This window comes from Panthera uncia (genome assembly GCF_023721935.1).
Source record: "Panthera uncia isolate 11264 chromosome D3 unlocalized genomic scaffold, Puncia_PCG_1.0 HiC_scaffold_8, whole genome shotgun sequence".
Classification (NCBI taxonomy): domain Eukaryota; kingdom Metazoa; phylum Chordata; class Mammalia; order Carnivora; family Felidae; genus Panthera; species Panthera uncia.
The window spans coordinates 70,492,266-70,518,244 of NW_026057586.1; the positions used below are offsets into that span (position 1 = coordinate 70,492,266).

Genomic DNA, 25,979 nt, shown 5'->3' on the forward strand with positions numbered 1-25,979 from the left:
ATATGAGGAGATCAATTCATAAAAACGTGACGCAGAAGTAGAAATATGTGCAGAACAGAGAGATGGCACAGAGGGAAGCACAGTGATGGAGCCCTGGGCTCCACAGTCAGGCAGTTCAGGACCCCAGTCGGCTCCGCCAACTTCACAGCTGTGTGACATTGGTGGTTACCTTTTCTCTCTGGGTCTCAGTGAGAATAAATTAGTACCTACCCCACAGGGTTGTCAATACACATAAGGCCTCTAGTGTGGTGTGTGGCACATGGTAGTGACGTAATAAATGAAAACTGGGGTGCCTGGGTGGCTCAGTTGGTTAAGCGTCCAACTTCAGCTCAGGTCATGATCTCACAGTTCATGAGTTCAAACCCTGCACTGGGCTTTCGGTTGTTGGCACAGAGCCTGCTTCCGATCCTCTGTCTCCCTCTCTCTCTGCCCTTCCCCTGCTCTCTCTCTCTCTCACACACACACACAAAAAGAAAAAGAAGAAAGAAAGCTATCTCCCTTCTGGAGGGGGAGGGAAAGCTGTGCAGACAAGGGGCCATCTGAGCTGAGCTTTTGAATAAAAATTCCTCAGGTAGGCAAGAGATAAGGACTTTACAGGCAGAGGAAACTACATGAATAAGCAAATAGTTTATCAGGATCCAAAAGCCCTGCCACTCATGGAGTTTGTGCTCCTTAACATGGACACCAAAGCAGTCAACAGGCTCAAGGCATGGATTTTGACTCAGAAGAGGAGAAAATCAGGAGCGAATGCCCTTGCAGGAGGGAGAGAGATGTCAATAATCACGCAGTTTCCTTTTCAGTGTTGCTGCAGGCTTTGACCTCTGCCTGGTATGGACAGGCCACCAGATAGGGCACCAGATTTGGGGAGGGCAACAGACTTTCCCTGAAGCAGAAATAAATTATTTGCCTGTTGTGCCAATCCATAGTGATACAAAAAAGCTTTATTCAGAAGCACCTACCTCCACACTGCCTTGTCCTCCAAGGAAACTTGTTTTGTTAGGAAGAATTCTTTTCTTAGATAAATATTTGGCATTTCCTTTCACAGCAGTTTAGCAAGAGCTGCAGATCCAAACATTAATTGCTCTACCCTCCTCCTCTCCACCCCCGTGAGAACTGCTTCACAGGGTATGAAGGCACCCTCCACTCTTAGAGAGGTACAGAGGAGGGTCAGAGGTAGCCATAGGGAGGGCGGGGATCTGGCTGTGTAAGGACTAGAATTCTGGAGGCCCTGCTGCCAGGTACTCAGTGGCTAGGGATGATTATGTAAATTAGAGGAAGTCCCACCAGCCCACTTTCTCCAGGGCCCAGGATAGATTTTAGAGATGCTGCTGATAACATTAGGGTCAGTTTCAGGGTAACTTTAGGGTGAGTGCTGACTATTGTCACTCAAATGTAAGGGAGGGCACGACTGTGGAATTTCCTCTTGCAAGGGGCCCTCAAGAGAACTGGGAAATTCTGAATTCGCTGCCCAAGCTGGCAGCCATGACTTCATCCCTGGTGCTTCAGAGTCCAGACCTTTCAGAAAAGCCAGAAAGCAGATAGATAAGCCCCCAGAAGAACTGGGGCAGATGGTAATGGGATTCATTCACCACTCCCTCCAACTCCTTCCTTTTGCCAGCTCCCTGCCCACTCTCTTCCCTTTTTCCTTCCCCTCCTACTTCTACCCCCAAAAAGCAGACCTAAAGGAAAACAAAAGGACCAGGAAACAGGACAGGTGACCCCGGCAGACAGTTCTTGTTCTGAGCACATTAGGCCCTTCTTTGCGTGGGCTCTGAAGTTCTCGGAATGACCTTGGTTTGGCAATGTGGCATTGCACTCTGCATGGATCGATGGATTGATCCGAAGACCAAGAAATCACAAGCTCTGCGGGTCAGATAAGCTTAACTCACACAAACAAGGAGCCCGTGGTGGGCTGGGACCCCAGTCTGGGTGAAATCCAAGATTTGAAACCAGGGGAGGACCTGGAGAAACAGGCTTGGGCAGTGGTCAGCAAACTCTAGCCTCAGGGAAAGTCCAGCCTGCCACCTGTTTTTGTACAGCTTGTGAGTTATGAATGGTTTGTACCTTTTTTAATGTTTGGAGACAAATCAAAAGCAGCAGAATATTTTGTAACATGTAAAGATTGTATGAAATTCAAATTTCAGTGTCCATCAGTGAAGTTCTGTTGGAGCCCAGCCATGACCATCCATTTATGTACTGTCTGTGCCTGGCTGCTCTTACACAATGGCAGAGTTGAGTAGCTGTGACAGAAACCATATGGCCCACAAAGATGAAAATGTTTACCCTCTGGCTCTTTACAGAAAAAGTTTGCCTGTGTTCATTATTTTGAGAACGTAGCCTGGAGAAGGAGATAGTGCAGGTAAACTAAAAGGGAGCTTTGTGTTTCCTAATGTGCTCATAATGGATCAGTCCATGTAATCCTCGCAGCAGCCTCGTGAACAGGAACTGTTTGCTATCCTTGTTTTCCACACCAGGAAGAGGAGACACACCTGCCAGAAGTCACCCAGTTAGAAAGTGGTGGCGCTGGGCTCTGCACCCAGCTGGCTATCCCCAGAGATCACTGTGAACCAGGGCACCGTGGTGAAGACCCAGGAGGGTGAGATTCAGATGCCCAGAGCCGCGGAGGGAGAGCCTCCCAGGTGGAGGGTGTTCCATGGGTGAAGGCCCGGGGCTGGCGATGAATGGTGCACACTGAAAATGTAAGGAGCAGAGTGGGGAGCTCCAGTTGGATGGGACAGCTGGGGTCAAGCCATGACACTTCCGGTGCAGGGTAGTCGTGAAGAAGCAGTCTGGGCCTACGTTCAGGTTCTCAGTGTACCTCTTAAAGCTGTGTGTTTGGGGCAAGTTGCTTAACTGTAAAAATAGTGTCTACCTCTTTGGGCAGCTGTAAGGACAGACTGAAGCAATGTGTGTGAGGTGTTTAGAAGGGCACCTGACACTCAGTAAACACAACATGTGCTGTTATTATTGAGGTTATTGTTGTCAGAAACTGGATGTGTTGAAGGTTGGCATAAACAAAGGCCTGATACATGAAAAATGAAAGCACAAGTGGGGACTTGTGCTTGGGGCATATCAAGTAAAAAATGTGGGATAGGAGCCAGGGAAATACATATGAGGCAAGTTGCTGTGGAGAGTTAGTTTTGGGGATCCCCCCAAGGCTCTAGAGGGACAAAGGAACAGAGAGAGTCAGGGAAGGGCTTAAAGTTCACTGTCACCCATCAGGAGCCTGGCTTTGTGCCCAGCACCTGGTATACATTATTAATCCTCACTACAACCCTCCCAAGTCAGTCCTGACACCCCCCATTTTACAGATAAGGAAGCCAAGGCTTGGAGAATTGCCAGAATTATAAGTGTCTCAGAAAGTATGTCCTGAGACTAGCCATAGCCCAAATGCAACAGGCCTCCAGGTCCTACTTTTGGCTATCAGTAGACAGATTTCTCAGTAGCCCTATGTACCAGAGGTTCCTTGGTGCCACAGGGCTTCCCTCACCTATGCCAGCGGCAGAGATGGGTGATCACTGCTGTGGGGAAGTGAGGCCAAGTCTTTGCCCAGGCCATCAGGCAGTGGCTGGACAGGCTTCTGGTGCAGCAGCTCTGCCTGGAACAAGTGACTTGGGAGTGGGGTGCAAGTCACCTGAGAGGGTTACCTAAGCATGAAGAGTGCTTACCCAATAGGGTCTCTGGGCACTCTTTCCAGCACTAACCGTGGCTTCCTCCGTGGCTTTTTCGTGCTGCACTGTGCAAGCCCTTGTCCCGGGGCCCTGGCAGAGTAAGGGCCTGCTCTGTGCTGAGCACGGTAGTGGACATTTACATGTGTGTAAAGGCACTGTCGCTGGAGCTTGGGAATGAAAGTTCTGGAGTCAGAGGTCAGAACTGAGTTTGTATGCTGGCTCTGACACTATGTGACCTGGGGCAGGGGTGGGTGGGATGCCTCTACCTCTCTGAGCCTGTTTGCTGGCCTGCAGGAGGAGGATGGTAATGGAACCAACTTTACAGGTTGTGCTGAGAATTAAGCACAGAAAATGTTAGCTCATGATGGTCTCCCCTACTCTTCATGCCTGTTTATCTGATGAGGAAATTGAGGCTCAAAGATTGCCCAGGGTTGACAGCAAGCAGATGGTGGATCTGTACAGCCAAAGCTCAGGTTTTTTTTTTTTTGTTTAATGTTTATTCATTTATTTTTGAGAAAGAGAAAAAGTAGGGGAGGGACAGAGAGAAAGGGAGAGAATCCCAAGCACGTGGGGCTCGAACTCAAGAACCGTTGAGATCATGACCTGAGCCTAAATCAAGAGTCAGATGCCCGACCGACTGAGCCACCCAGGCGCCCCCAAAGCTCAGGCTCTTTACCCTTAACCATGGCAAAGTAATTCCACCTTTACACACCCATGTTCTGCACAGCTTTCCTCCCTCTGGCCTGAAGGGCACAGGTGTACAGAGGAGATGCAGAGGTTGGGAGGCAGGCAAGGGTACCTCCTCTTGCTGCTCAGGCCTCCAGGTGAGTAGTGCTTTGGAAGAAGCAGCCTGCTTGCTTTGTCGTTCCCCTCCTGCCATGCACAGATACTGCTTCCTAACTGTGGTCCCTCCCTGTCCATGGACATGTAGGGGTTTTGCAGTGGGGGTGGGGGGTTTGGGGGAACAGGGCCAATGATGTCTTCAGCTCAGGCCAGATTCTCTGCCTTGACACCTGGAGGGTGCCACCAGCTGGCAGATCTTGTGGTCACAAGGCCACATGAACAGGGCCTCAGCATTTCAAAGTTGCCCTTTCCTCTGATACTGACACCAAATGGCCCAAGCCTCCATCCCACACACTCCACAGAACCCAGCAACTTACCCAAGATTTCATGTAGATGGCTTAGAGGTTTTTTAAAAAATCCAGCTCAGAGCTTTTGCCTTTAAACCAGAGCATCGTAATTAATATTAATGTGGGTCTAAATAATTTTGTGCTTTGTTTATTCCTCCTGGTCTATGTTTATTTTTCTCTCCTTTATCATTTTTTTTCTACTTGTTTGGAGGTTAAATGCTGTTTCTTTTAGTTTAGGGGTTTCCCTCTTTCTCGAGGTTTCTCAAGATGCCCAGGCTGATTTAAATCTGCCATACCCTCTCACTAAAATTCTTGCTCCCATTAATTCTTCACTCTGCTCACTTCTTGCCTCTTGTTTGCTGTTGTCTTTCCCCCTTCTTTTTTTTTAAATTAATTTATTTATTTTGTGAGAGAGAACACAAACAGGGGAGGGTCAGAGAGAGAGAGAGAGACAGAGAGAGAGAGAATTCCAAGCAGGCTCCACACTGTCAGCACAGAGCCCGATGTGGGGCTCGAACCCACAAATTGCGAGATCATGACCTGAGCCAAAACCAAGAGTCCATGCTTAACTGACTGAGCCACCCCGGTGCCCCTCCCCCTTGTCTTGATACATTCACCACAAAGGGTGCAACACCTTTTACCTAACCCTGTAGGTAACATAGGGTTGGGGGGTGTTTCATGTTGCTGAACTTCTTAGAGCCCTTTGGCCATGAGAACCCTCTCCCTGCCCATGTCCCTTCTTAGGTCCTAGCTAGTCATTATGTTGGGTCCCCTTTAACTCCAGGTCTTCTCTCCCAGAGCTCCACCCCCAGGCCCTCACCATCCTGGACCAACCTACCTACCCTCCCACTGTTACTATCCCTACCTTGCCCAGTTTTTCTCCCTGGACGTCTTGTTACCTGAACTCATGGTTAGCTCTGCTTATTTGTTAACTGTCTCTTTCCCAGTAAGTTCCACAAGGGTGTCCTGTTCACCACCATGCCCCCAGGGTCTGAGGCTGGGCCTGGCACACAGCAGTACAGACAACAAGGAGTGAGTATCTGTTGAACAAATGGGTGAATGCCGGCAGCAGAGCCCTCAGTGGGAACATCCACCTATCAATCCCAGTGCAGCTGCAGCTGGTGCAATGAGGAGGCAGAGAGGTCTTCTGAGATCCCACCTCTCCCCCAGGTGCCCACCCTTTGCATCCCAAAGACCCCCACCCCCATCCTTAGCTGAAAAACTGGACTCAGGGGAGCAGGCAGAGTAACGTACTAACGTTTTTAATACAGTCTGATCAGATCAATTCACAGCACCAGGTCACCCTGGGCCTGCTCACACGTGACACAGCCGAGGTACACAACAATGTCCCCACCTGCCAGCTCTCCTGCCTTCCTGGCTACCAACAACACTGAAACCCACTACTTCCCTGACCAGACTGGCATTTTTAAAATTTTGCATAAAACTATTTCTTCCATAGACTTCAAACAATCAACTAGCCAAGTTAATTATGGTACATCTAAACAAAGTTTAATACTAACCCTAACGTGTGACTGCGGTTTACAAAGAGCTCTGTATCACCTGGGATAGCTTTCAGTAGCAATTCACTACAACTGGTCCTAAAAAATAACAATAATAATAATAATTAGAGAATTAAAACCCAACAGCAAGTTGAATGGTTAAAATCACATAAGAACTGGAATTTGGGGTGGGGGTGTCCTCAATAGCCCAGCTTGTCCTAGTAGCGAAATGCTAGCCTCTAGGTAGGGCTCAGAAAGGTCTGAGGCCCTCCAAGTCAAGGGTCAAGCTCAGGGGCTCTCAGAGGGCACTCACCCCATGGTCCATGGGATGCTGTAGGCTTCCAGCTTTCTTGAAAATAGTTGGGCATCAGCACTGTGTAAGTGGGTGGAGACCCTGATGTGGTTTCTCTTAAGGGATATGAGAAGGGGGAGGGGACCCAAATCACTGAGTTCCCTGAATGCCGTCACGTGTGGGTTTGGGATTGGGATCACTAAGAATTGAGCACCAGGAATTCCAGCTTCCACCCATTAGAGAAACCGGGACTGGTGTGGCCTTGGAGGCCTATGTAGTGTTTTCTGCCCTTGTCCCATACCAGGTCTTGCAGATATTTCTGCAGAGTATCAGATGAGAATCTATTTCTAAAGACCACTGAAGGGATGGGTGGTGGAGAGGAAGAGGGTGGGGTGACAGGGTGGGGGGAAGGGGGAGTTAAAAATGAATAAAAATCTCTCAGCTACAGAACCCAAAGACATTACTTCCCTCCGCATTCACAGCATTTCTCAGCGGTCCCCGGTGGCCATTTCCGTGGGGACACAGCATCTGCCTCACTTCCCCTCAGGCCCCATGGGCTGCTGGTCAACCTCGGGATCTACTAAAGATGATGCAAATGCTGACTGAACAATCTGAAACCCAAAGGACTCGAGGAGAGACATGTTCTGCTGGGGAGAAAAAGGTGAGCCGAGGGCAGGGCCCAGGTCCCCCAGGGGGCCCCCAAGCGCCCGGACATGCACCTTCTGGATGTGTTTGTTCAAGTAGGACTTGGAGCGGAAGAAGCTCCCGCATTCAGGGCAGGGGTACTTCTTCTCTCCGTCAGACTCCATTTTGTTTTTGGGGACTGCCATGTCGCAGGAGAAGGAGCCATTGGTGCTCTGTTTCTCAGGCGTCTTCAGGTCACTGGCGTCCGAGAGGTCACCGTAGGAGTCAGAGCTCTCAATCGGATCCTGATGTGAGCATTTCTGGCCTTCTAGGAGAAAACAAAACACACAGGAGAGATGAGGCCAGGCTTTGGAGATGCCCCCTCCTGGAGGGGTCGGGAAAGGCCAGCTCATAGGCCTGTGGAAGGCAGCGGATGGCCAGCCACTGCCCTGGCAGAACCCACGGAGGTTCAGCTGGTCAGTCTGGGAGCCTGGTGTGCCTATGGGCGTGAGACAGCAGGGCCCTGGGGCTGCCAGCCTCCCTCGCCGCGGACTCTTCATGCAGGTGCACGTGTATCGCTCACCACCATCTCAGCCTGCTTCAAGGAAGAGGGTACGGAGAAGGGGCCTCCACTGCTTCCACCCAGAACAACTCAAAGACCCCCAGTTCCTAGGCACTTTGCTGGCTGCCCCTGGGGGTAAGATGGCTGTTCTGATGATGCTGAACAGGTATATCAATGGCCTCACCTCCACACCAGACTAGCTGCACCCTAGCAAGGCAGAACCAAAGCCGTGAGGTCCTCAACCCGGCAGACCCCACTGATGGCTGAGACAGAAGCCAATCCTTTTCCCAATGCTGCAAACACAAGCCCTGCCCTTATTGCCTTCCTTCTGCCAAAACCCATCCAGGGCCCAGCGGCCAAAGCATAGAGATTAAAAAGTAACTTTGAACAACTCGGTCAGCTGACTGTCCCCACACAGGGCTCAGGACAAGCTGGGCCTCAAGACAATCCTCATTGCTCTGCCTTGCCCTGCCCACACTGCAGTCCACCAATCAGAAGCTTCCTGCCTGGGTTCAGAGAGCCATGCCGGGAAGGGAGGTCTGTGATGGGAGCGTGGAGCATGCCATCTCTGCCATCTCTGCCGTCTGCCAAGCCCCTGGCATCATCCCCAAGGCAACAACTAGAAATACCACAGAACAACCTGAATCAACACGTGAAGGTGGGCCCTAGGGAGCTCTCTGCAGACCAACTCCAAGTCAGAGGCAGTCACATATCTCATTTATCGCCATGCATTTCACAAACGCAGCCAGAGGCCCGCCAGAAAGGGCCACTCACAGCAACCAGTCACCCCTATCAAGGAGGAAGCCAGCCCTTGGCTCCCCCTTGCCCACAGGGTCAAAGAAAAAGAAAGCATTCAGCCGCAGCTCCACACCATCCTTAAAGGGCCACAGGCAATGGACAGGCCCAGAGTGACTCATCATGCAGGACTTGCTTCCAGCCTTGGGCCCGGGGCATCCCTGCAGGGCTCCAGACAGTGGGGGCTGGCCAGGAGCAAGGGAGGAAGGCTGGGGAAGAGGAGGCGGGGGCTGGATCTTGGCAGTGCCCTAAAAGCCTCACTCACTGCCCTGGAGTGAGATACCCACTTGTGACTTTTGTCCTGGAGGCCACTGCCACTCAGATCTCAGAGCCTCCTTGAGGCGGCCAGCAAGCCGGCAGCCTTCCCGCCTCCCCACGCCCGGCCCAGCGCCCCCACAACACAGTCTGCGCAGAGAAGCAAAGTGCAGAGCAAGGGGTCGCTTGCCTTTGTTGCCATAGGTCCTGGCGCAGTGGAACGCTGCTCCCCCATTCGGGATGGGCTCCTGGTGCCTGGAGACCTGGGGAAGGGGAACACCGTGGTGGGTTTTAACATGGACCTTTAAGTAGGAGGCAGAGGAGAAACCTAAACAAGACAAAAGGAGATGAGATCCCGCGGCCAGCACAGAGGTACCTCTCTGCTTCCCCCACGCCTCTCCTCTGGCCGCTTTGGCTAGCATTCCCAGATCAGCTGCACCTAGAAGGGGCCCCCTTGTTGGTTCAAAAACGGTTGCAACCACAGGAGCCACCTGGCTCAGGACGGGTGGCACTGTCCTCGAATCGGCTTCTCTGCAGAGCCCACTCTGCAAGGCTGAGGTGTAGGACCCAGGCTGGCTGCCTGGAGGGATGGCCTGAGATCCTGCTCCTGCCAGGGCCAGAGGCCAAATGCCCCTCGGCTTGCTTGGTGCCTCAGTAATGAGCGGTTGGAGAAGATGTCCCACAGCCCCAGGTCAGCTGCAGAGACCCTGGCTAGAAATGTAGTCAGAAAAGCAATGAGGCTCAATGGCAGCCACAGGACTCCAGCCAGCAGAACGCCTGCTTAACACTTGTAAAGGCAAACTGCACAACAAACCAGATGGAGGCAAGATGAAATCCCAAAGGAATGCCTCCAGGAGTCCCCTTCCTTCTATCTAGCAGGACATGTTCTATTTTGCTAACTTTCTCACTTTCCAAATAACTGGATTTAGTAATTCTTCAGACCTTCTGAGGAACAACAAAAATAGCAAGTTACGTTAAAGAGGCTCAGTCAGCTCTTATTCATGGTCATCTTTTTGGTTTGGGTTTGGAGCATCCATCAGGTTCACTTAAGGAAGAAAAAGAGATAATCTTTGCTTTCATTTTGGAGGAGGGGCAATCCAGCCATCTTGAAAACTGCAGCAGCCCAACCCAGATGTTCTGGTCAGTTCGAGCCATACGATAGCTCACGCTGGGAAGTGTAGATCTTGGGCCAACTTCCACACCAGCCACAAGTCTGAGGACATGAAACCAGGTGGGCCAAAGGAAATTGACTTGGGTTTTGCAGGAAGTTGTGTCATCAAACTCCACAGTGGTCAAGGATCAGGACGTGCTTTCAGCAGGAACCGAAGCATTTTAGCATAAGGTCCACCTGGTGTCTAGTGCCCTTTAATCTACTCCAGATCTGGTTGACACATTCTCAAGTGCTTTTATTCCCCTTTAAAATTACAGTTATAGGATAACAGTGGGATCCACTCTGAACATGTCAGAGGCTGCAGGGTACTGTGTAATGTCTGCACAAGTCTGATTTGGCATGGCCTTTCAAATGCTGCTGGAACAGTTTATTAGGTTCACTTTTAGCAAGTGATAATGGTGTGCCAGGGCCCAGCACGTTGCATGCTTTATTCTATAGAATTCCACCAGTCACCCTATGAGCTGGGAATTATGAATATACCTATTTCATAGATGAAAAAACAAGAGGGTTGGTAAGGTTAAGTGACTTGTGGTCACATGTACAGCTACTAGATGGCAGAGCCTGGACTCCAACCCCAGGACCATGTGCTACCGTGTGGTACTTAACCACTGAGAAGACTCTTTAGTAGGCCCTGGCCGCAGAAACATCCCTTGGATTTCGGTGTTAGGTTTCATTTATCACCATTTGCCCTTATGTATTTCCGCCATATTGGTGGGTTAGAATGGAAGCAGCCAGTAGACAGGAGCTGACCTGTGAAAATCTTTAACACACACTCCCCTGACAGTAGCAGTTGGTGGTTTCGGAGGAAAGGGGCACTGAGTGACTTTTCCTTTCTTTCCTGATACAGCTACTCTATAGACCCCTGGTCCAGTTTCTGGAGTCCTGCCCTGCCTAGTAGAGCCAAGTTATCCTGTGCTGTGACCAAGTAGTCTGCCTGGGGCCAACCACGGGGGACAGACTGGCTTAAGAGGGTCCCATATAAACATTCTTATGAGGGAGGCTGCAGTCAGGAATGAGTAGACAAGGCTAACAGGAAAGAGGACCTTAGCCCTGCCCCCTGGGATTGGTACTGTGGCCCCTGGCAACCAGCATAAGATATCAGGCCTTTCCAAGAACATCACAACTCCATTTTAGAAGGGATTTGTTTCATTTTCGATTTTTAATTCCTGTGGAGCCTCGGAAGTGGTGTGAAGCCCTCTCCATGGTATAGCAGAGCAGGTCCACTGAGATTAAAGGGGACGGGAAAGGAGGAAAGGAGCACTGGGAATTATTATATTTACTCCTTGTGGAAAGAACTACACCAGGGGAACACAGCAAATGCTCAATGAAAATCTGCTGTGTTTTCCTGAAAAACAGTCTGAGAAACACATGGCTAGGTCCTCTTAACTTTACCCCAGCTGCAGACTGTACTATCTATAGCAAAACCACATGGCAGGGTAGTAGGAGTGGATCCACAGCTGCCATTTAAAGCCCAGAATTTAAACACAGAGCAACTCAGCAGCCAAGTGTTGGGATAAAACGGAAGCTGAGTTTCGGAGAACACATCTTTGAAGCCAGAAACGTTTACTGGGAATTCGGAACTCACCTGCCCATTCACCACTGATTAACCAAGAACCAGAGAGGCAGTTTGATCCAGGCACCAGAATGATGTCAAGACAGTGAGCACACACACATGTGACTTCACTACAACCAACAAGCTAGCCTCCCCCGCACTCCAGAGATGAAGAGTTCACAGCCAAAGACTGCTGCTCCTCCACGGCATTTTCTTGCTTGGTGCGCTGCAATTTGCACTCCAGAAGCAATCTCCTTTCACAAATTCCACTTACACAGAGGGGTCAGGGACTGCTTTCTTCTTGTCCAAACCCTGCTGGGACCATGCCCAACAGAGCTGTGCTGGAGGGAGGCACTAAGTAGGTTTGTATCAGCTCAGTCCAGGGGAATGGCAGGCTGGCTGTGTCCATTACTGGCACCGGTGACAACTTGCGTGCTCACCTCTGACTGGGGAGAAGGCTTCCTCCCCTTTAAGCAATGATGTTGGAGTTCAAATGCTGTCTCTGTCAAAGGCAGGTTTCCAATAAGCTATCTCTCTTTCTCATACCAGTACGTGTGCATATATACAAAGACCTTGCTACAGAAACTTTTTAAAAGGAAGAAAATCATGGTGAATCTACCAGGTCCTTCTCTCCTTCCCACTATTCAGCTCAACTCATTTCCTCAATTTGAAAATGAAGAAACAAGCTTTTTCTAGCATCAAAACTCCTTCCACTGCAAATAATCTTCCTCTACAGATGGTATGACCCACATCCTGGTATGTCTCTAGGACAAAGACAATGTCATCTATCTCAAATGTGGGGCTAGAGCAGCCAGGTTGCCTGCCTCCCTTCTTTCTCATTCTTCATGGGCAAGAGTCATTTGTGTGGCAAAGACCGGAGGATCTATAGGTAGTTAAGTTGACTGCCTGAGATTGAAGGGTGTCAGAGGGTACCTGATCCAACCTCGACCATCTGACCATCTGGGTGACATCAGCCTTTGCTTGAACCCTTGTGGACACAAGCACATTCATTTATTTGTGCTCCTCTTCCTATATCACAGCCTTGGTGGTGGGCAGGGAGAAGAATGACCCAGAGTTTTCTGCATTCTGATTCCAGGTCTCGATGTCTTTGGTATCCTTATCCTCTTCCTGGACAAACTACGTTCCTCTTCCTTTTTCTTTTTATTTACTCAGGAGTCGTCTCCTTCTATTTCTGCCAATGAATGAGTCTTGAGATAGAATCCCGCTCCTTCACTTCTTATAAAGACCAAAATTGTTTTCTCTTCCTCCTGTATGCGTAGGAGGGTGGGACCAGAGTCCTCTTCGTCTTGTTGGAGGGATGGGGCTTCCCATTCTGACTCTGAGACCCAGAGCTGTTTAGCCTATGATCCAGATCTAGTCTTGGCTTTTCTGAGCAAAGGTGGGCTCTGCTTTGACTCTTCCAGCTCCCCCAGTCCAGTCACGTGGTCTGTGGCTGCTGCCCAAGTCCTGATGTACACCAGTTGTTGGCTTTGCCACATCAGCTGTCTCCTAACTGGGTCGACTTTCCCTGCTGTTCCCTGCTGCTCTCAGCTCTTCTTTCCTCCTGAGCTGGGCCCCCAGGGGCCATGGCCCTGGGTCTCCCGTTCAGTTCTTGCCCGACTCGGCAATCTGAGCTAGGCTCTGAGTTTCATCGTTAACATCCTTCTCTGCTCTCACTGTTTTCCAGCCTCTGGTCTCTGACCTCAGTTCTCAGATGGAGAACCTCAGGCTTGAAAAGTTGACCAAACGCCTGCTGACGGCATGTTGCAGGTTTAGTTATTTGTAAGGAGCCGGTCGGGGGACAGGGGAATTCTGTCAGAAAGCCAGGTTAGGATGAAGCAAGATAAGAAACCAGCTTTTTCTAGAGCTGGGGCAGCCACAGTTAAGATGGTCAGCCATAGCCTGATAACTCCCTGCACGCACAACCCCATTGCCCACCCCCCAGGGGAAGCTCCTGCCAGAAAGGGTTCAACTGACGTGTCAGAAAGTAGGACAGACGCTTAAGCAACTTTTATTTCCACCTCCCCACTTTCACAGCAGATTTCCTGGTGGTACAAACATCTATATCCAGTGGCCTTCAAGGCAAACCCCAGGTGTGCAATCCCAGGGAGGGACCCAGCTCCAGGGCACCAAGAACACCCAGCTACTCAGCAGTCTCCCTCCACCAACGACCTCAGGGCATATGGAGATAGCAGAAGCACCCGAAGATTCCAGCCAAGGACTGCAGGGGTGCCTGGTCCAAACCAGAGTGTCAGTGAGCTGTGTCTTTCCTAACACTGTTACAAAGCGCAAGGATGGGACCTCCCAAGGATGCAGGTCCTTGTGGGGAGTTCAGAGATCTTTCACCTACCTTGTCTCCTGGGATCATCACAACAACCCTACGAGGTAGGCAAGGCAGGGTGTTCTTAACCCCATTTAAGTGATGAAAAAACAGGCTCAGAAAGGGGAAGGGAGAGCTCAAAGTCACAGACTAGGGCAAGGTAGGAGGGGCGTGGACTAAACCCTCAGTCCAACTCCAGTTCAGTGCTCAATCCACTAAGCCATACCCAAGACTTCCAGAGGCATTGGGACAAGAGAGTCCCAGGAGAAAGGACTTCCCAGCAAGGCCCCCACCTGGCCAAAGCAAGCACACCGTGCAGAAGCATCTTCATGCCCACCACAGACGGCTGCCCCAACCTTCGGCACAGATACGGCGCAAGCCTCCTCCACTGACACTGTGCTTGCATGACACAAATCTTAGCCCTCCAACCACCAACAAGCCCTGGCAGAAGCTCAGGGGCAGGCCAGACTTCATCCAACACAACACTGGGGCCACAGAACCAGACTCCACCTAGGCCCACCTCGGCCTCAAGCACACTGTCCTGCTCAGAGCACCGTCTATGTTCCTGTCTCATCCAGGCCACAGTCACCTGGGTTTGGGCTCTTTCCTGACCATTTGTGTTAGAAACTTTCTGCCCCTTGTCCATCTCCAGACTCAACCTCCTTCCTTGGTTGCTGAATTTCACATGCCAGTGAAATCAGCCAGTCAAAGCTCTCAAGCAGGACCCTCTTTTTCCCCCACTTCTTGGGGCTTAATGACTCTCCCACCAACCTCAGTAGTTCAGTGGTGTCTACGAAATGTATCCATCCTGCCATCTGCCCAGCACATGTGTTATGAGCCCAGACTTGGAAACAGTACTCTCTCCTTCCGTTCCCACTTGCTGATCTCCTGGGAACTCCTATCCCAAGCACCCCAAGTCTGGGAAGGAAGAGGTGGCAAATAGCCGCCTGGGCAACGAAGGTGTTTATCGTTCAGTGGGAAGGGAGGGCCAGCCGTGCAAGGAGTGGAGTCTGAGGCAAGGTGATCAGGACACCCCTGGCCTCCCACACAAGCTCAGGCCCATCCCCTGGAAATGAGGAAACAGCAGGGAGATTACCTCGATTACAAATACTGCAGAAGTTGCTGGGCCCCTCACTGTGCTTCTTCAGGTGGTCTGCCATGTACGCTGCCCGCAAGTACTTCCCACACACCTGACAAGGCACCTTGTCTTCATGACAAGCCAGGTGGGAGCGCAGACGGTCTCGAGTGGCAAAAGAAGCATTGCAGGTCTGAGGGCAGAAAGGAAAACGAGATGAGGTGAAAACTAGCATCACATTCCTGACTTCCCACCAAGCACACCAGGAAACAAAAACTGTTTCTGGCCAACACATAGACTCCCTGTAATAAAGAGAGCTTTACATGTGGCTCATGCTTTCTCCCCAGAATGGCAAGTAAGCTGCTCTTATTTTCCATGATGCCTCCTCATGAGACACCTGAGTTGGAATTATTGGTTCCAGATGGCTACCACAACATGTCCAGAGCCTGGTACATTAAGTTCCACACTCCTTTACAGAATAAAGAAAGATGAGGCATTTGTTCATTCTTAAACATGAAGAACTGACTTTAGTTGCACTGACTATAAGTGAATTTACAGCAGTAAACTGGCATGTGAACAGACCAGTCTTCCTGTTCTCCATCCTGAGTTTTCTCTACTTGCTTTATGCAAAGAATTCAATTTATCCACTTTATTCAAACATGACATTAGTCTTGGCCATGGGGAAATGGAAAGGAAAGGCAGGACAAAGCACAGAGATTACTCCTTATAATACTCTTGCGGGCTTGTATTGAGAAAGCAGCCCATAAAATGATAGTCGATTCTGCTAATGTGAGAATTGAGCAGAGAGAAGGAAGGCTGCATGATTCAGAAGCATTTATGGGACATGAAGCTGGGGAAAAGCTGGTAATGACAAGAATGATACCACCCCACATTGATAGAGCATGCATTCTGTGCCAGGCAGGCACCACGATTAGCCTTTCCAAGACACTGATCTCCTGCAATCCAGCCTTACAGCAGCCCTCCAAAGCAGGCCATGTTATCACCCTCCAAGGGAGGATGGCCATAGAAAGCTGTGATGTGAGCACCAACTCCTAGCAAGAACCTGAGCGGATGACCCAGAAGCTAACGGTCAGCACCAGCATCCTGGGAGGCAGCCCCAGGTCCCCAGGCATTTCCTGTACCCGAGGGTCTGACTCAGTCTCAGTCCCTGACCTCCCCCCACCAAGAGCCCTTCCTCATATGGGGCTCACCCAGTTACCCCAGCCTTGGAGGTCACAGAATGTCAGGGAAGTCCTTGGGAGAGTTATAGTCTGGTGACTTTCAAGCTGTTTTGGTTCCATGGAGATGTTTTAGAGGTTCATGTCAAGTCTGACTCCTTTTCTGTGTGTGTGTGTTTACTATTTTAGAACCCCAAGAGAAAGCAACATTCACCTTTAAGTGCATTACAGAGTGACAATTAACCCACTGAAGACCCGCCACCCCATTAACTCTCTAGAGTGGAGCTGCTCCTGCCGTCTCTGTTTAACAGAAGCATAGCCTGAGATCCCGAGACCTCAAGGTAAATGTCTGAACCCCATCACCTCAGGTACAAACGTTTATCTCCTTACTGTGTAATCAAAGGAAGACACCAATGTATTCGATATCGTGGAGGCTAAAGACACCTCTGTTCCTACTCCCGTCCCAAATGTCTGTGCACATCAGGACAGGCCTTACCATTCTCGGTCATTAGCTTTTAAGTAAATGTTAACACATTTGAACAGAACACCTTATGCTAATGAGATACCACCTGTAACTGTTTTATGCCTTGAGTTTATTCATTTGACAAATGAGGAAGCTGAGTGTGGAGAGCGATTTGCCTGAAGCACAGGACTCTACTACTAGAGAAAACAGCAGTCAAAACACTGCCACTGCCAGGCCAGTCCCCTACCCGTCCTTTCTTCCCAGCTTCCCTGAGGTATCCCTCCTTTCCCCACTTTACAGCTGGCCAGACAGAGGCCCTGAGGGGATATAGGACTGCTGGAACAGGAACTAGCCCCTGAGCCTGTGCCCCTCCCATTTCCAGACTTGGCACCCATAGCTTCTGGAGAGTGAAAGGTACTGATATTTTCTAACGCAGTGTGTGGGGTGGCCAGGACTCCCCTGAAAGGGAGAGGTGACAGAATTTGTGCAGACAAACTTGAGCACTCAGGTGACTCAGGAAGCATGATGGGTGCTTGGTCTCAAGGCCACAAGTGGGCCCCACCTCAGGGACCTCATGATCCAATCGTAGGTGACAGTGGGGGGAACATTCCATCTTCCACCCAGCCCACCAGCCTATAAACCAGAAGGGGCTGCCAAAAACACCCCCAGGAGAGAGGGGTGCACCTGCCTTTTATCTGGGGATAGAGCCAGCTTTGCCAACCAGTGGCTTGAGGACCGGCTCCCCAGCAACGAGAGGCAGTGTGGTCTACGCCTCAGAACTCAAAGGAACCAAAGATGGACCAGGTGTAAGAAAGTGCGGTGAAAGACACATTCAGAATTCCATCTTCCGCGGTCCCTGGGAAAAGCGCCACTAGAGAGATGTGAAAGCGATGCCTTGTTTCTCTTGCCAACCTCCTTTCGGGGTCTGTCCTTTAAAGCATTGCTTGTCACACTGTGCTACCTAAAGATAATGGACAGCCAAACCTCAATTATCCACAAGTAGATTATCCATTTGAGGGATTAGCTAGGCAAAATTAAAATCCCAGACCAAGTAGATTTTCCCTGCCCCCCTCCTCCATTGATTATCTCTCAAGGAATGAAAGCTAACTTTGGCCTGAGCAAACATAATTAGGAATAGAAATCTGCTGCTGGGGGGGGGTGGAGGGGAGCACAAACACAACAAAAACTTTCACTGTATTACAAAGCCAAGCTGAAGTGATTGTTGGCTTCTCTGTGCCAGAATTGACCCTTCATGGCTCAAGTCTCCAAGGTTTTCGGGGGGAATTGTCAAAGTGTACAAGCCGGAGTCTAGGCCTGCCCAAAGTTCAGACAACACACAACATAAAGAGTCTGGGCACAGGACACAAAAGAGTGGCCAAAGGGGAGACAGATCCCAAAGAAAGGGACACCTAGAATCTCTATACTGGGGCCACTCAGGAGAAAGACATTTCCCATCCTAGAGACAGGGAGAAGACAGAGGGTCCCTGATGGGACAAGAGCGAGCCAGCATAGCATGCTCTGATCACCACTGATGTTTGGAATGGCCGCACCTTGCCCACGGCCCTGTGCATAGGCAGCCTATTGTTAGGAGCACACCTGCCAGGTCCTGGCCCAGCCACCCTGAGCTTGGGCCACCTCTGGTCATCACCACTCAACAGTGAGTCCTAGTCATGCTCCCTTCACTCCCCCAACAGTTTCTCCCCATCCCAGAATTCCTAAAGCTTTTCTTCCCAGGGGTTGAGCAGCTCAGGAATGGGGCCCAAATGGTATCAGGGACACTTAGTGCACATCCAACCTTTGGTGACCTTTGAAGTCTGGCAGCCTGGGGGTAGGGATGGAGGCATGGTCTTAAGCAGTCTTTTTTATAGCCCTGGAAAAGTCTAAGGGCAATAAATGGAGGCCTAGTGCCATTGTCCTCACTGGTCCCCTTCTTGGGGGTGCCAGCTCCCTTGTTCCCACTTCAATTCATTCCTTCTCTAATGAGCTATCCTCCAGCCCAAACCACCCCAACTTGCCCCTGAGAAGTGGGGCCACTGGAAGCAATGGGAGAGGTTTTGAGTTGCTCTGGTCTCTCAGCTTCAGGCCAAACTCCACATGGAGATAATGCCACAGCCCCACTGCACCATTAAGCCAGCAATGCCTGAGGCATCTGAGCCAGTTAAGAGAGATTTGTGTGTCACTGCCAAGCCTGAGGCTTCATGCCCCAACATTCAAATGGCCTTTTCACACAAGCTGTGGCATCAGTTTCTGTAACTGGCCCCTTTTGTCATCTATGGCATCAGGAGAGGTGGAGAGGTATACCCCGCGCCCAGCTCTTGCCCAGGGAACCAACTCCCAGAGAGCCCATCTCTTCACCTCTGACGCTTTCAGAATATACACAATGCAAAACAGATGCCCCTGCTGTTAAACAAAGTCCGGGCACAGCAGCTGGCCGGCCCAGAGCATGAAAGCCACCATGTCTTCACCTGCTGGGTCACCATGAGGGGCATTCTGGTTAAGGGGCTGGAGGTGGGGCCAGCGGGTCTGTAAGAGTGTGTGTTGGAGGGGCAGGGCAGGAGCGGGCTTGTACGTACACCAAGGGACAATGATGTCAGTGTTATGACAGAGACCAAGGACAAAACACACAAAGCCTCAAATGTTAGAATGAAAACTTTTATCATCACTCCTGTTATCCCCGCGGAGGCTGCGGGGGCTAAAGGGCACACCACTGGGATCTGAGGGGGGAGGTGTCTACATCTGCTTTCTCAGCCCCCAAAGCCATATACTGGGGTGACCCAATATAAAGCTACTGGTTAGTCTAGTTCCTGAGCAGACCTGCTAGTAAACCTCAAAAACACAAAAGTCTAACTCACTAGCCAGAAATGAAAGCAGGACCTGTGTGAGTGGGAAGGGAAGAGGGCAGCACGAGTTGACGCACTTGGAATTGGTCCATTCTCCTCTGGAGGGGGATTCACCCCTAGAGTAGGGGAGAGGGGCAGCCAAGCCCCATTCTAGAAACCCCACACCTTAGGGGAGGCCATTGTAGGGGAGGGGAAGCACCTAAACCAGTGACTTAGTTATTGGGAAAGCACCAGACTCTAAAATCACCCCAGCAAGGACAGGCAGGCACTCAGCAGTACCATCTGTTAAAGGGGGAGAAAAAGGCAAGAGAACCCAGAAAGAAACCTGGAGGCTATGAGGGGGATCCAGAAAGGAGCTCCTTACTACCCCTGGGGTCCCTGAGCTGGGAAAGACTCCAAGTTACACAAGGAGGAGCTGGGCATCATGGGCAGGAATCATTGTGCTGGGCTCTCTGAAAAGCAGGGGTCTCAGAGCAACCGCCATTCCCGTTCCCCTCCAGAGAAAACCCTCTCTGGGGAGGCCGAGGCTAGCCTACAGGCCACTGAGTAAAGGCCCGGCTGCCCTCTGAGGCAGTCCAGCCCTGCCTCAGATATCCTGGCGGGGCTGGGCAGAAGAGAGTGCTGCTGGAGTGTGCTGGGCCCAGGTTTTCAAGGGCTGGGAATGATTTTTTTAGAGAAAGGGAAAAGGCGGTGTCAGGAACCGAATGGGACGACCTCCACAAAGCAGGCTGGGCAAAGTCCCATGATGGCAGGTCGCTAGGAAGAGATTCCAGGGGCGGCAGGCCGCTGCTGCTCCCAACCCACACCTGGAAAAAGGGCAGAGAGTGCAGGTTACCCCCCCAGGCCACCGGGCACGCCCCCACTGCCCTCTGGGCTCCTCCTACTCTGCCAGGCTGCTCAGCACACTACCTGGGAGAGTCAGAATGTGCTCCGTGATTAGAGAATCAGAGACAGAGAGAAGGCAGCGAGGCACAGACGGATCCCAGCATGCCCACCCTGCGTCCTTGTCCTTGGGGGAGGCTACCTGGCTGGCTGTGAACACCGACCACACCTGGCCCCTGGGGGCTCACTGCCCTACCTACAGTACGTCCATTCCTCCCTGCAGGTCCCCCTGAACCCTCCCCTCCCTCCTTGCCACCAACAGGATAAGAGAAACAGGTTATCCTACCAGAGGCTGTAAAACAAGCACCCACCACTCTGTCTCCCCCTCAGACGGCAGGAACTTGGCATAGGAGGGGAGATAGCCAAGAAGACACAGGCATTTTCCATCCACACAGGGATGCTCAGTGGCCAGGAGAGGAAATTCCATTTTCTGGTCACACAGGGCCCCCAGATATTGTTGAAGCAGACAAACCAAGGGTAAGAATCTTGCCCAGCCTTCCCTACCTACTGCTACACAAAGAGCTCACAAGGAGGAAACCACCCTCCTCTCTAAGTCCTCAGAAGCCCTAGCTGATGGCACATGTGGTTCAGAATGAGTTAAACAGGTGCCAGCACTCAGAGAATGAGACCATCCACTCTCATCCTCCTTCGCTGTCATTCTTACTGCCACCCCTTGTGCCCTAAGCTCAGGGGACCCAGAAGGTCAGGGTGCCTGGCAGACAACGGGTAAGAGCTGTTAGCTGAATCACCAGGAGCTCCTTACAAACCCTGCCCTCTCCATGGTAGCCCCTGCAAACTGCTGGGAACCAGAAGCAGGCCCAATGGGGAGCCAGTGTCCCCAGGATGATACTTGCACAATGTGACCCACCATCCAAGGAGCTGGCAAATACCAGGAGAGGAAAGCCAAGCAAAAGAGCGAAGACAGAGGCAGGGTGGGAACCAGGACCCAGCAACCAGGAAGGAGGGGATATTAGCAGTTGGGGGGGGAGAGGGGGCCAGGGAGAAGAACAAAGGATGAAAGCAGATGGAGGGTGGGGAGGGACAGAGGGGGAGGTGTGCAAAGCGGTGGTGGTCAGTCAGCCGGCCCAGCATACACATCAGCTGGCTTGTGGCTGGGCTGTGAGAAACAGCAGCATTCTCTTTCAGCCCATCTCTGCCCTGGCCCGACCCCTACCTGACACTTGTGAGGCCGCTCAGAAGTGTGCACCTGCTTGATATGTCCATTCAAGTGATCAGGCCTGGAAAAGAGAACCAAGACGAGACTTTAAAACAAGACCTCAAAAGACAGGGCTACAAACTTGGCCAGACCCCCCCGCCCCCTGCACACACCCCGTTGGAGAGGACTCTCTCTTCCCCATCCTAGCGTGACAAAGACAAAGTCACCACCCAGCTCCACAGGCCCAGGGCCTCTCTGCCCCGGTTTTCTCTAAAGGGGGAAGGGAAGTGAGTGTCTCTGACCTTGCCTACCCCCCCAAACCCCCCCACCACCAGAAGCTCAAATGATTTCGAAGACCCGAGGACGTGGCTTTAGAATAGGACAAGGCTGCCTTACTGAGGCCTTTCTGGGAGGGGGTATGTGTGATTCATTGTCCAGACTAAAGCCCCTTAGAAACTCAGTATTCCCCTCCCCCAGCCTCTCCCACCAGGACAGCCAATGAATGCCACCCGGATGGAATTCAGTCCCCAGAGGCCAAGGGATAGAGCCTTAAGTCCCCAGCTGGGCTGGTAAACCAGATGCCCGCTGGAGCAGGTGGGCAGGGGCTGCCTGACCGGTAAGACTGGTTTCTGGTTGGGGCCCCTCCAAGGGAGTTCTCCTTCTGTAGGTTCACACAGACACAAGTCCTAAGTATCCAGGCAAGTTAAAACCGGCCTTTTATTCTGAATATTCTCTTAAGATGAAAAACAAAATAGCCCTCTGCTCCCAGACAAGTCCTTAGTTTCCTATCAGGCTCACTCAAAAGTGAATCTAAAAGGACATCTTGACCCCTCCTCTCTGTCCTGAAAACATAAAGATGATCTGTGGGTTCAGTTAGGCTCTGGAGCTACCAGATCAGAGGAGATCAAAGATTTTGGTGCTAGGAGACTCTGGGTGCAGAACTCTGTGCCCCGTGATCCCAGGAGGCTGAGAAGGGTGAAGCTTGAGTGTGCCCATCCAGGATCGCTAGTGCTCTGTTGGGGGAGGGATTTGGTGGCAGGGAGCATAAGAGTCCCAGATGCACTTGTTTCAGCCCCTCCCTGGGCAGCCATTCAAGCAGGGAAAGTCGGTGGAGGAAAAGCCTCCCGCCCCCAGAGGGGGCCCCACGCCTGGTGCCGGAAACACAAAGGGAGCCTGGGGAGAAGAATGGTGAGGCCCAGTGGCTGTGGCCAGAGGAATCCAGCCCCTTCCCACAAGGCCCAAAGGAAGACAGACAGTAGGGCACGCCTAGTGCCAGAGAACTTCCCTGAGGGAAGAGAAAGCAGCTCCCGACCACAAAACTAGGGCCATTAAAATACTCTCTGCTGTCTCCAAACCTGATGTGGCCCTAGAGGGTCAAGTGACTCCCACCAATCCCACACCCCCTGATCTTAGCAAGAAACTATCCCATGAGCCAGAAACAGGGCAGATCATGAGGAGGGACGCTATTCCTCACCTGGAGAAGCCTTTCCCACAGCTCTGGCAGATGTAGGGCTTGCCCACCGACCCATCGTGGGACCGCACATGGTAGGACATACGATCTTTTCTCTTGAACCGCAGCCCACACACTGGACAGGAATAGGGCTTCTCCCCAGAGTGGGAAAGCTTGTGCCGATTGAGATGGTACACGTCTCGGAAGATCTTGCCGCAGATCTCACATGCCACCTGCTTCCTGGTCCGGCTCCTCTTTCGGGGGCCATCGGGGTCCTCAGAGATGGGTAGCCCATTCTCACCCAGCCTCGGAGGAGGAAGGTCGATATAGCCCAGCTGGAGGCTGGTGACACCATGCTGGGCCTCATGCTGCCGGAGTCGGTTGGCATCAGTGAACACCTTCCCACACAGGCCACATGGAAGGATGCCTGCCTCCCTCAGGCCCCCTGGGGACCCAAACATTGAGTCCAGCAAGTTGGCCTTCCTTGGGCGGCCCCGGCCTCGCTTGCCAGTCAGGGGAGGGGCACTGGATGCCACATTGGGGAATGGGGAAGTCAGCAGTTGGGGGGACAGGGGTCCAGCCACCATGGGCAAGCGGTCCACCCCAGGTAACACAGGCAGAGAGGCTTGGCTGGCAATGGCTGCACCAGCAGCCCGGGCTGCCTCCTCCTCGGGCTGCATGCTACCTGCGATGCCATTGCTGTTGGCTGCCAAGGCTGCCCCATTGGTCATGTCCAAAGGGAAGCCCAAGTCCGAGGTCCCAGGGGGCCGAAAGAGCATGATGTCTGCCCGGGCAGGGGGCACCAGGATCTGCACATTAGACTGTTTGATGACTTCCTGGCAGATCTCAATGACCGACCTCATCAGTAGGAACTTGGCAGCCGTCATGAGCTCGGGGAAGCTCTCCAGGCGAACCACGATGCGGGAAGTGTAGGCGAAGTCCAGGATGTCCCCAAACACCTTGGAGCTGATGGTGTGCATCTCCAGCTCCCGGCTGCCCCCAGCCCCGCCGCCTGGAGCCGCCGCTGCGCCCCCCACGTCAGCGGGACCCCCGTCTGCAGCTCCGCCGTCGCCCAACTGGGCGCTGAACACCGACTCAAAGTACTCGCTGCAGGCGGCCAGCACGGCGCGGTGCGCTGGGAAGCTCTCGTCGCCCACCCGCAGGAGCACGTCGCAGAAGCGCCCGCCGTTTTTGCGCTGCTGGTTGAGGTTGTGCAGCATCTCCGTGCTGTGCCTGCTCACCTGGTAGGTGTAGCAGCCCGATGGGCCGCAGGAAGCATCGTTCACCCGCTCCATGGCCGCCGCCCCCTCCCCACAAACCCGGCCGCGGCACTTGCCCGCCCCCCTCCCTTCCCCTAGGCAGTAAGAAACGGGGCGCAGTCGACGTTATCTACACTCCCCACACGTGCCGGCCCCGGGCTCTGTAGTCTCGCAGGTGCCCCGAGCACACACGCCCCCTGCCCGGATCGTACTGTCTAGACGGCAGGCCGCACCACCTCCCACATAGCTGCCCCCACCGATTGCGCGCTCCTCTCTCCTCTCCGCCCGCCCGCCTCCCTTCTTGGTCTACCTCCGGGGGGGTACGCGAGCAAAGAGGTGCGCCCCTCCTGCCAACGCGCCTGCCACCTCCCCTCCCGCCCGCCAGGCGGCGCCGGCGCGCAGCCAAAATGGGCGCGCGCGCGCGGGGAGGAGGCGGAGGGGTCTGCCGCGCAGGCGTGCGCGCGCGCGCCGCGGCTTTTCCCGGGCCCGCTGGGGGCGCGCGCTGCGTCCCCTGCAAAGCGCGAGCCGGGGCGGGGGCGCCGGAGCGGAGGAAACAAAAGGCGAAGGCGGCGGCGGCGGGGCGCGCACAGGGGCGGCAGCGCGGGCTTGGTCCCGGAGCCTGGCGGGCGGTAGCAACGGCGAACGCTGGAGCGAGCAGGCGGCGGCGGCGTCAGGATGGGCCCTTCCCCGGGCCGGGCGAAGGCGGCGGCGGAGCGGCGGCGCTGCGGCCCCGGCCTCCGTGTGTTCGGAGCGGAGGAAAGATGGCAGCGGCTGCACTTCCTCTTGCACTTTCACCCCTGGGGGGAGGAGAAGGAGGGGGCGATACCAACAACACCCCCCCCTCTCGCTTGCAGGGAGGAAAAAAAAAGAAACGGCGAGCTCGGCGTGGGGGGCCCCCGGCGCCCCCGGCCCTGCACGTGCGCACCCGGATCTCTGGCCCGGGCCGCCCTGCGCTGAAAACTTTCCACTTTCTTTGTGCCGAGCGCCCCCCCCTCACCCAGCCGAGGATGCACGTCCCCCCTTCCCTATTTATACACCCCCCCTCGCAGCTCCGCTCCCCCCGCTTCCTGCCCCCCCTCCCCATTCCCCAGCTCCGCCAATGCTGGCGCAGACTGAGCCCCCGTCCGGCCCCCGCCTCCCCACCCCGCCCGCGGGGCCGGGGGCTGCAGTCTCAGCCCCCCCGGACCAATGCAAACGAAGCGCCAAGCCAGCAAACCAGCTCCCACTGTCCCTCCCTCCCCGCCGAGAGTGGCGGCGAGCGGACGGGAGGGAGGGGGTGAGGGACCGAGGGGTGCAGATCGGGGGCCCCCCAGCCTGTGGTGTGCACCCGTAAATGGAGCGGGCGTCGGTTACCCTTCGGAGCCCCACTTTGATGAGCGAAACCCCAGAAGTCGCCGGCGACCGCCTCCCTGCTCCCGACCCCAGAGAGGGCCCAGGGTCCTGGCTGGGGGCAGGCCGAACCTCCGGAGCTGCTTCTGCACCCCGCTCACTGACCGAACCCAAGGGGCTGCGTGCCTGGGAGAGCTGGGGAGATGAGGCCATCGTCCAGCCTTTCCCCCAAACACCACACGCCGAGCTTTGTGCCCCTGGGAGCGGGAAGTCACTAGCTCAGGGAAGCGACAACATAGAGTCAAGGGCGGTGGACAGGAGCAGGGGGCTCCGCGCACCCCGGCACCCCCCAGGGAACTGGGGTTACTGGAGGGTCCGGGGAGCGCTGTAAAGCCTCCTTGGGCCGATAGCATCCCCAGCGCCCGCAGCCCAGAGAGTCGACGAGCGCTCAAGCCACGGGCCCCGCCGGCAAGACA

At 53.3% G+C, this 25,979-nt stretch overlaps 1 protein-coding gene and 1 long non-coding RNA gene across 5 annotated transcripts; one reads left to right on the plus strand and one right to left on the minus strand.

Annotated features, from left to right (window-relative positions):
• Positions 1 to 6,047: 6,047 nt before the first annotated feature.
• Positions 6,048 to 24,211, minus strand: PATZ1 (POZ/BTB and AT hook containing zinc finger 1). 4 transcript variants are annotated; one of them, XM_049619054.1, is made up of 5 exons: positions 22,940 to 24,211; positions 21,484 to 21,547; positions 14,968 to 15,139; positions 9,019 to 9,156; positions 6,048 to 7,544 (listed from the first exon to the last, which is right to left on the minus strand). In XM_049619054.1, exons 1-5 carry the CDS (start codon positions 24,208 to 24,210, stop codon positions 7,126 to 7,128), a joined length of 2,064 nt encoding a protein of 687 aa, XP_049475011.1. In that variant the 5' UTR covers position 24,211; the 3' UTR covers positions 6,048 to 7,125. The 4 variants fall into 4 exon arrangements, with proteins under 4 accessions (XP_049475011.1, XP_049475012.1, XP_049475013.1 ...); XM_049619056.1 differs by having other exon boundaries at positions 7,420 to 7,544; positions 9,019 to 9,091; XM_049619055.1 differs by lacking the exon at positions 9,019 to 9,156.
• Positions 7,169 to 16,703, plus strand: LOC125913986 (uncharacterized). Its single transcript, XR_007455173.1, has 2 exons — positions 7,169 to 7,253; positions 16,314 to 16,703. It is a non-coding gene; the product is annotated as an uncharacterized LOC125913986 (long non-coding RNA).
• Positions 24,212 to 25,979: the final 1,768 nt, after the last annotated feature.

Excerpts from the sequence above, each read along its gene's own strand:
- PATZ1 (XM_049619054.1), bottom strand. The coding sequence starts at position 24,210 with ATGGAGCGGGTGAACGATGCTTCCTGCGGCCCATCGGGCTGCTACACC. Across the intron at positions 9,157-14,967 it reads CTGCAGTATTTGTAATCGAG|GTTTCTCCTCTGCCTCCTAC; the intron begins GTAATCTCCCTG and ends TGTCTTGTTTAG. Across the intron at positions 7,545-9,018 it reads CAGGACCTATGGCAACAAAG|AAGGCCAGAAATGCTCACAT; the intron begins GCAAGCGACCCC and ends GTTTTCTCCTAG.